Source organism: Scomber japonicus, chromosome 10 (assembly GCF_027409825.1).
Source record: "Scomber japonicus isolate fScoJap1 chromosome 10, fScoJap1.pri, whole genome shotgun sequence".
Classification (NCBI taxonomy): Eukaryota; Metazoa; Chordata; class Actinopteri; order Scombriformes; family Scombridae; genus Scomber; species Scomber japonicus.
This window is the reverse complement of record NC_070587.1, coordinates 2169016-2178030: the sequence shown is the minus strand read 5'-3', so window position 1 is coordinate 2178030 and position 9015 is coordinate 2169016. Positions and strand designations below refer to the sequence as shown.

At 41.1% G+C, this 9015-nt stretch overlaps 1 protein-coding gene across 1 annotated transcript in view; it reads left to right on the top strand.

Annotated features, from left to right (window-relative positions):
- The first annotated feature begins 6602 nt into the window (after window positions 1-6602).
- Window positions 6603-9015, top strand: part of agmo (alkylglycerol monooxygenase) — a 36994-nt gene continuing 34581 nt past the window's right edge. Inside the window, exons 1-2 of the mRNA XM_053327417.1 lie at window positions 6603-6834; window positions 8324-8419. Of these exons, the coding sequence (XP_053183392.1) occupies window positions 8339-8419 (81 nt within the window). The 5' untranslated portion in view covers window positions 6603-6834; window positions 8324-8338. The remainder of the gene's footprint in view (window positions 6835-8323; window positions 8420-9015) is intronic.

The window sequence follows — 9015 nt, the reverse complement described above, 5'->3', positions numbered from 1 at the left end:
GGTGTCAAGGTGCTGCGTCTCGTGTGTGTGCACCATCCACCCAGACCCCCTCCTTCCAACTTCAGTGCAGCTACATAAATGTAGCACTTCATTCATTTGAATCAACATCTGTGAACATAATCCAGGCAGCAATTACGTTTGTTAATGCACACTTTGGAAAATAATTTAGAAGTTTGTTGTATTATGGGACGTGAATGTTGGTTGGCAACGTCATTGCCGCCCACTTCACATGTCTTTCACTATTTAATTCACAAATTGTCAGATTCTCTTTAGTTAGTTATGTAGTTTTTGTTTTGCTCATTTACAGGCAACATGAAAGCTCATGAAAACGTGCTGAGAGGAAGTTTGTGAAAACTGTGTAGATGGATGAAGGTAACTAAAGAAAAAAGCACATTGCTACAAAAGTCAGAGTAAAAAAAGATATATTGAAAGACATTTTGGTAAAAAGGTTACACACACAAAATATTTTTGCATTGGTAGCACCTTATCCTCTGTATCTGTGTGCTGATGTGTCCACACACCTCCCAGCTCCTGCAGCCCTGTGGACAGCAGCAGTTAAGACAAACAGATGTGCTCAGCAGATCAGCACTCCTCTGCTCTCCTCCGCTGTCCTCGTCCCCCTAGGAGACCTAGCCGACATGGATGTTATTGTTTAAAGAGGAGCTCCTCCTGGCTGTATAGCGGGTTAGGGGGGCTACCCTGCCCCTGGGCGGCCGGGGCTCCATAAATCTTCACTGTGACGGCGAGTTCCTGGCCTGGTGCGAGTTGCGGGGCCGACAAAAGGATCCGGGCTCCCGCTTGGTTTGCTGGTTCTGCTGGTATGGTTTGGTCAGGATGTGGGGGTCTTGCTCACTGCAGTAGAAGAGACCAAGTGAAAGGCCTCATGGGAGGCAGAGATAACATCAGCAGTGATCTATAGGTCACTGTGATCTCACCCTCTGTCTGATGTGTGCGATGAAAGAGAGAGAGAGAGGGACTGTCTACTAAGAGAAAGAAAAACTGGTCTGATGGAACGTAGACATTACAAAGGGGTAACGTCCGTTGGGTCTGTATGTAGAGCATTCACACAAAGTGCAGAAAAGAGGAGTGTGTTATGATCATCGAGAGCATCGCTGAGCTCAGCAGAGGCCACAGTCCGGCTGTCTGCTGCCCTCGTGTGCTCCGCTCGCTGCACGGACAGACTTCCATCTGTCAGCAGTGTTGACAGATGAGGAGATTATCACTGCTGACTCTGCTGATGGGCGACCTCACTGATTGGAGGGATGAGGTGTGAAGATGAAGGATGAATATGAGGGGTAGGACCTCACATGTCGTTTGTTTGGCCTTTTTTTTTTTCTTTTTTTTTTTTTTTGCCGTTTTCCCATTATCAGTCACGATAACTTCTTACTGAGATCTGTGTATGTGGTATATTTGGAGAATGTCAAGCAGGGTAAGAAAGTTAAGTCAAATGATCAGAAATGTTAAAATCCCCAGTTCAGTTTAATATTGTTTGATACCAACAAGATTTGCCAGATATTAAAACTATCTGATGTCTTGCCAAACAAGCATAATGGCGTCAGCCTGGCGGGCATGCATAACACGATTATAACATAAACTGTTACATGACCTGCAGAGACAGTTGTATTGATTAAAATGTGTAATGGACAGTTGAAAAACGTATCTGAAACACTTCTGGTGTAGAAAAGACATTACAAAACTACTTTTATGTACAGTATGCAGTGTTATCTTGCATGCATGTAACTGCTAAGTGATACACAGTTATGGTGGAAGTTACAGGTGTGACATTGAAGGTAACTATTTGAAATGGTTTTTACATTCTGCTGCTTCTTAGCACTTGTTTCTTTGGTCTTTTTGTTGTGTACTTGTCAGTAAAACTGTTTTCTATGCCACTATTTTAAAAAGTATTTTAACATAAACATATTCAAACTTTGCTGTATAACACATTATTTGTCAGTTAATTATATTTGTTATCGATGAATGTGCTGGTTGTGTTTTCTGTCTTAATTCAGTCTATAAATGTTAAAAAAATAGTGATAAAGCCCAATTGCATTACATTTTCAAATTGCTTCATTTTCCAACCAACAGTCCAAAACACAAATATGTTTAATTTCCAATGATATGAAACAGATAAAAAAAAAAAACCTGCAAATCTCCACATTTGAGCAGCTGTACTGTAAGCTTGACTGATTGTTGTTGAGCTTGGGAGATTTTATCCTGGAAAGACCTTGGCTTGTATCAGCATCAAATACAAAATATTTCATGAACTGCCTACAGATTCAATCACAAACAGTTTTGTAACAGGAAGCAGAGAGTGAAAACAGTGAGTGTTCAGGATCTCAGTGAAGGAGACAGAACAGAAATGGGACTATGATCAATTAAAAACAGAAGGTTAAGATAATATAATATATAAGAGAAAAGCCATTTTAGCCCATCCATAGGTTTTACACCCTGTTTGTGAGAGCTGTAAGTGGGCCTGACCATGGTTAGTGTGTATAGTTTAGTGTGTGTGACCGAGCTGTGTGGACAGCATGAAGTATGGCAGTGGCGTAGGGGAGTTGGCCGACTGTTCCACCGAGTCCGGCGCTGGCTGTTTGGGTTGGCACCCCATCCAACAGCCCTCCAATCCAAACACTGCAAGGCTGTTCACAGCCCATTACCCCTGTGATTGACGGGACAACCCACCAGTCACAGGGCTGCACATGAAGGAGGTCTCTCGTTAGTGCCAGGAGTTTGTCGCTGAGGGTGATGATTTAGGCAGCTGATTGATGTAAAAGGGTTTCGGAGGGTTTGAGTGATTAAAAACAATCGATTTGGATCCCATTCTACGCTGATTATTTTTCTTTTTGTCTAGTCATACTTTCCTTTTTATGGCGGCATTATTCAAGGTAGAGTTTGATCATTGGCACATGCAGGCCACTACTGGAGCTAAATTCATGGAGCTCAATAGGACTTTGGTTCTTGCGTTTATATGACTCCACTTATGTAAGCACGGCTCCTGACAGGGTCGAGGTGGACATAAACAGACTTTGTCAAAGTTGAACTCAGTCAGGTTACATGAATGATTATGACTTATAGGCCTTGATTACGTGTCATGATGTAATTCAACAGTATAACTTAAATTTGTAGAATATTACGTCACTCTGGTGCCAGTCCTGCTCTGTTGTCAAATTTTCTCACTTACGTGGAATCAAACCATGCATATACTTTTGTTTTTCCAAGTTTTCTGCTGCCCACCCAATGCAACAGTGGTGATTAACTATCTAGATGAATTGATGAATTGCCATGAAATTTGAATTTCCTACAGTTATTTAAGGTATCTGGCATAATCAGCAGGTCAAAGTTGTCCCTTTATCCAGCGAAACATTTCAACATTTACCAGATGGACTGGTACTTTGAGTAATTTGAGACATGCGTTCATTGTTAATGAAGGATGAATGCTAATTGGCTTTCGTGATCCCCTGACTGTTCATCTAGCGACACCAGGAGGTTGGCCTGCTAAACATCTGCATGTTACTGAGATGCCATTGTAGCTTTAGACTCTTTGTGTAGAGTCTTGATCAAGAGCTGCAAAGATTAGTCAATTAATCAGCAACTATTTTGATGATCAATTAGTTTTTTTGTTAAGTCTCTGATAAAAAAAAAAGAAGCCAAATGTTCATAGTTGCAGTTTATCACATGTGAGGATCTGAAGTTTTTCTTGTGATCATTCTTTGCATATTCAAGTCATCAAATCTTATCTCGTTGATCTGTGGGAATTTATAGGAGGCATTTTTCACTACATAATCAATCAATATATTAAGAGAATAAACTGCAGATTAATAGATAATGAAAATAATTGTTATTTGTTGCCTTAGTCTTGTCTAAATCCAGTTTTTGAACTGTAGGAAATTCTCTTATTTCCATGGTTTTAGGATGGCAGATATCTCACAACTAAATTGAAACTATCTGCATGGCTAAATACTAGTATAGGTAAGTCTGAATGTATTTTCATAAAACAGATAATTGGCCCTTCAAACTCTGCTTCTAACCAATTGTTACAGGTGCATTTCACCAGTGAGAGTTAACTTCATTGTGCACTCATGTAGAATGGTGGGTATACTATTGACCTGTACTATATTTGAGGTCTCCTGTACAGTGGTTGATGCAGAGGTTAATGGATGGGGGGTGGGTTGGGGGGCTCTCAGACACTCTTCCCTTTCTCATTCTCTTCTGTGTCACATTTCCTCTCTGGTTCTGTTTTCATTCCTCTGCAGCTTTTATTCAGATGCAAGCTAAAAGGTTCAATGTGGCTAATGCTATTAATAAATCATTTCCCTATTTCTGCTGTTAGTTTGGCGATGTATACGAGATCCATGCAGATATCAAACACATCTGAAATTTTGCTGGCTTCTCCCTGTGGAGCTTCTTATTTCGTTATTGGTTGCACAACTAATGCTAGCTCCAAGCTCTTTAGCTTAGCATCACTGTTGCTCTCCTTACCTACGGTGTAATACTGTCGAATGAATTTAGCAAACACCTCCATCACAGGTGTCCAGTTATACTACCTGTTTACTTAAAGTTAATACACACCTTCCAGCCTTCCAGTGACCGTAGTATAATATTAGTTTAATAGACACCTGACAGCTGATGAGAAACCAGTATTTTCTGTGACTTAAGTGTCAAAACTGTCCATCACCTGATTAGCATGCACTCATCCTTGTTGAGAAATTATGAGTTGAGGCTCTCTGGAGGCCAGATGGAAGTGCTGTCCTCAGCGTTTCTCCGCTCTTGCTGGGAACGCAGGCTCTGTGGCATTGGTTCTCACCATTAACAGGGCTTCCCTCCTGAATAGGCCCTGCCAAACTATGCAGTGTCCCGCCGAGTCCAGAGATGAGGACATGGGCTTGCAGTGAAGCCTAGCGGTTCCTACTTCCTATCAATGACAACGAGCATCAATCTTAGCCGCCCTTAGTCGTGGCCCCTGCCAAGCACGACTCCAGTGAGAAGAAGAAAAAAAACTAAGACTCAGGCTGCTGGAATTGAACAAAGGCTGGATTATCCTCTCAATATGTCTCTTAGCAGGACAGTTCATCTCTGAATCCCCCATGGTTCAGAGCGGAAGGAACGTCATAATTTTTTGCTCGACTGCTGTAGATGCAGCTAGTCTTCCTCTCTCGCCCTGATGTCTTGTCTGCAGATTCCTGTCAGTTGCATTGAGAGGGCAAATAAAGTTTGAAATAAAATCCAACCCTGTTGCTTCCCTTTAGACTCCCTCCAAAATACACCCTTTTAATATTATATGTGACACTTCCAAAAACATTCGCTTTGACATTTATTCTCTCACACCTGCTGAAATCCAGCAATAACCCTGTTAAATAAGCTAGGTGTGGAGTATTGCTCAGGAACGGTAGTTTTCTCTCAGAGCTCCTCGGGGTTTCCCCAAAGTTTGAGAAATTCCACCTTTCACTTATTCGAAACGTGTCCGGCTGGACCGCGGTCCTCCTCCATGCATACAGCACACACCTTCAGCAGTGTGTTTGTTCAGGTGTGGCGGACCCTCGACCCATTGGGTTTTATGACCGCTGGCCTCGACAGAATTCACAGGTTTATTAAACAGCAAGAGAGAAGAAGTTTGAGATGTGACTTGTGAATGATTTTCTCAAAATAGGGGGCTGTAATCCCACTGTGTGTGTGTGCGTGTGTCCATACGTGGATATACGTTGCCATATGAAAACATCAACACTTCAATTTTGGTGATTTACACTGTTCCATAAAGGTTGTGAAGGAAAAGCACGTTGGTTGAAAAATCCCTTTTAAAATCTTTAGATAAACTACAAAATGCGTCGTCATCAAGCTAAAAAAAGTCACATTCATGCGTGTCATGTGTGATTTTAACACTGACATTTTATCTTCTCAGCCACCCAAATGTGACCACATACATTCACCCTCAATATTCTTTTTAAACTCGAGCTTAATTGTTTTTTAATCCATCTCTTAATCACAAATCCCGTCGCGCACACGGCTACCACATGAAACTTGATCCTCTTTTAACTACTTACACTGCTTTTATTATAATGAACGCATTACTATAGATAGTCTATATGAGGCTTTGTGGTTCGGCAATATTTGAAGGTTACTGTTCTCTCTTGTACGGTTGCGTAGCCAAAGTGGACGGGAGGTGCCAAAAAGCACAGACCAGACGGGGTGGTCCGGAAACGGCCCGGAGATCCAGTGAAACTTAACAAGCATGTTCCCTTTGGATGTTAAAATGAAGTGTAACACAGATATTAATGTAGCAAGTATCACAACACAGCAGAGGAATGAAAACTGGAGCACTGGGACATCAGGCTGGACGCTAACCAGCTGCAGCCGAATACCCCCGCCGAACCTGAAACCCCCCCTGATGGCCAGCTATGCTCAAGCCTCAGCTTTTCATCGTGGCTGGCCAGGAGCGGGACAGAAATGGCTCCTTCTGGGGATGAAAGTATCTAGTTACTCATCTGGGGAAGGAGCAAGGTTGATTTTTGAGATAAATCACTTGTCGTGGTGATGTAAAGGCAGCTGAATGTGTGTGAGGGTTCAAGGCCAGCGAGCAAATCTTGTGTGGAAAAGGTACATGACCGCCGTTTGCTGCCATGTAACATGTGAAAAGGTCAAGTAGTCATATAATCTCATATGAGATATTCTTTTGGACTCTTACACTGTCATGTTTAATGTGTTTTACGTGTGCTTTCTGTGTAATTTCCTCCAGAGGTGGCCATCCTCTGGGCAGCTCACCAGGTCCACCACAGTTCAGAGTACTATAACCTCACCACCGCCCTCAGACAGTCCCTCACCCAGCAATTCACATCATGGGTAAGACACTATCCATGAATAATTAAAGGCAATTATTGATGAATTTATCCTACAAACCAGTGCGGTCTCTGTAGCCTGATATGAGTAATTCCTCTGTGGTATAGAACTCCATTTTTGTCCAAAAACTATTAAAAACACATCAATAAGACACACTGTGGAAGCTGGTGACACACTCCTTTATTACCACCAAAATGAGCACTGTAGGTGCTGTCTTTTTTTCATTCCTTCTTTCCTTATATCTGTCCTTCCTTCTTTCAAGTCCTCTTTCTTCCTTCCTTCCTGTCGTCTTTTTCTTCCTTCTTTCCTTCCTTCCTGTCTTTCATTCCTGTCTTCTCTTCCTTCTTTTCCTTCCTTCCTTCCTTTCTGTCTTCTTTTCCTTCCTTCCTTTCTGTCTTCTTTTCCTTCCTTCCTTTCTGTCTTCTTTTCCTTCCTTCCTTCCTTCCTTCCTTCCTTCCTTCCTTCTTTCAAGTCCTCTTTCTTCCTTCCTTCCTTCCTTCCTTCCTTGCTTACTTACTTCTTTCCTTTCTTCCTTCCTTCTTTCCTTAATTCCTTTCCTTCCGTCTTTTCCAACCTTTCTTCCTTTCCTTCCTTCCTTTCTGTCTTCTTTTTCTTCCTTCCCTCTTTTCCAACCTTCCTTCCTTCCTTCCTTCCTTCTTTTTAATAATCCGGCCCACCTGAGATTAAATTAGGCAGTATGTGGCCCTTGAATGAAAATGAGTTTGACACCCCTGGTTTAAAGGAACTGTTGACTATGACACCTCTACTGTATCAGTACCTGATGCATTAAGTATTCTAACTATAGACATATTCCAACTTTGCTGTAAAACACATTTATTGTCAATTAACAATTATTTCTGTCAATGTGCTTGCTACTACTCACTTACTACTTATATAACACAGACATTACAGTGTGCTTTACCAGGAAGAAAAGAGCAGAGAAACAGAAGAAAAAGATACACACAAGATACATATCTTACACAAGATCTCACATTTTCCACACTTACGTAAACCAACCGGCATACACACATCAGTCATAAATACCTAATTTCAATAAGGTTGTAAAAAAAGGCTAACAAAACAAGCTCATAAATTACCTTATGGAGACAAGATAACTGGATATCTTTACAGGTTTTTACTAGCATGCACACATGCACACATGCACATCAGGAGCAGTGATAGAGTAGAGTAACTATGCAGGAGATGCTAGGGGATGTTCATTAGTGATATCAAAATCAACTGGACACGCTCCTCCATCTTTTGAAAACCAATAAAGTCAATAAAGGAGGACGTTAAATAGAAAATATAGATGTTAAATTTTTCAACCTTCTTTCTCCATTAGATTTTGCTGTGAAGATGTTGCAGGAGATTTCTGAGACTTGTACTGATTGCCCTCTCCTCTCCTCTCCTCTCCTCTTCTCCTCTCCTCTCCTCTCTTCTCCTCTTCTCCTCTTCTCTTCTCTTCTCTTCTCTCCTCTCCTCTCCTCCTCAGGTTTTCTACCTGCCCATGGCTCTGGCTGTACCCCCCTCAATCTTCGCTGTTCACATACAGTTAAACCTGCTCTACCAATTCTGGATCCACACGGAGGTAAATATTAAAACTTAATATATAAACTTAAGATGTAGATTCTGTAATCAAATCTGTTTGTGGTTGTGAAAAACACTGAATGGGGGCGAAGGGGTCAGTAGTAGAGAAGTTCAAAGTTCATCTTTATTGTATTTCTGCAGTACAGGATTGCTCAATGAAACAGAAAATAGATAAAAATTGATAAAAAGTTCAAATATTTATGCAATAGGTAATAAAATGGAACCATGTAGAGTTTAAAAAAAAGGAGCACTGAAGGAAGAAACTGGCCCGACTATAAGATGACCCTCCTGTTTTTATAACAAATATTTTTGGAAAAATGTGTTTTTTTTTTTAAGATATAACATACTTTCACACTCATCCTGTTGGGAAATTTTCCCTGAGATACTATTAATCTGAGGAGAGAAGAGTCCTCATCCCTAAAGCATTTTCTCTTGTCAAAGTGAAATACTTCCATTAAATCAGAACGTGATTTATAGATCTTGTGTATCAGTCACATACTCACTCTCTCTCCTGTCAACCTCTTGGATGAGGTCAAAATTATTTTCTTCGGTTGTTAGCATTTTTCAGACTGTCTGTTTGAGCTCCTCATCATCTGT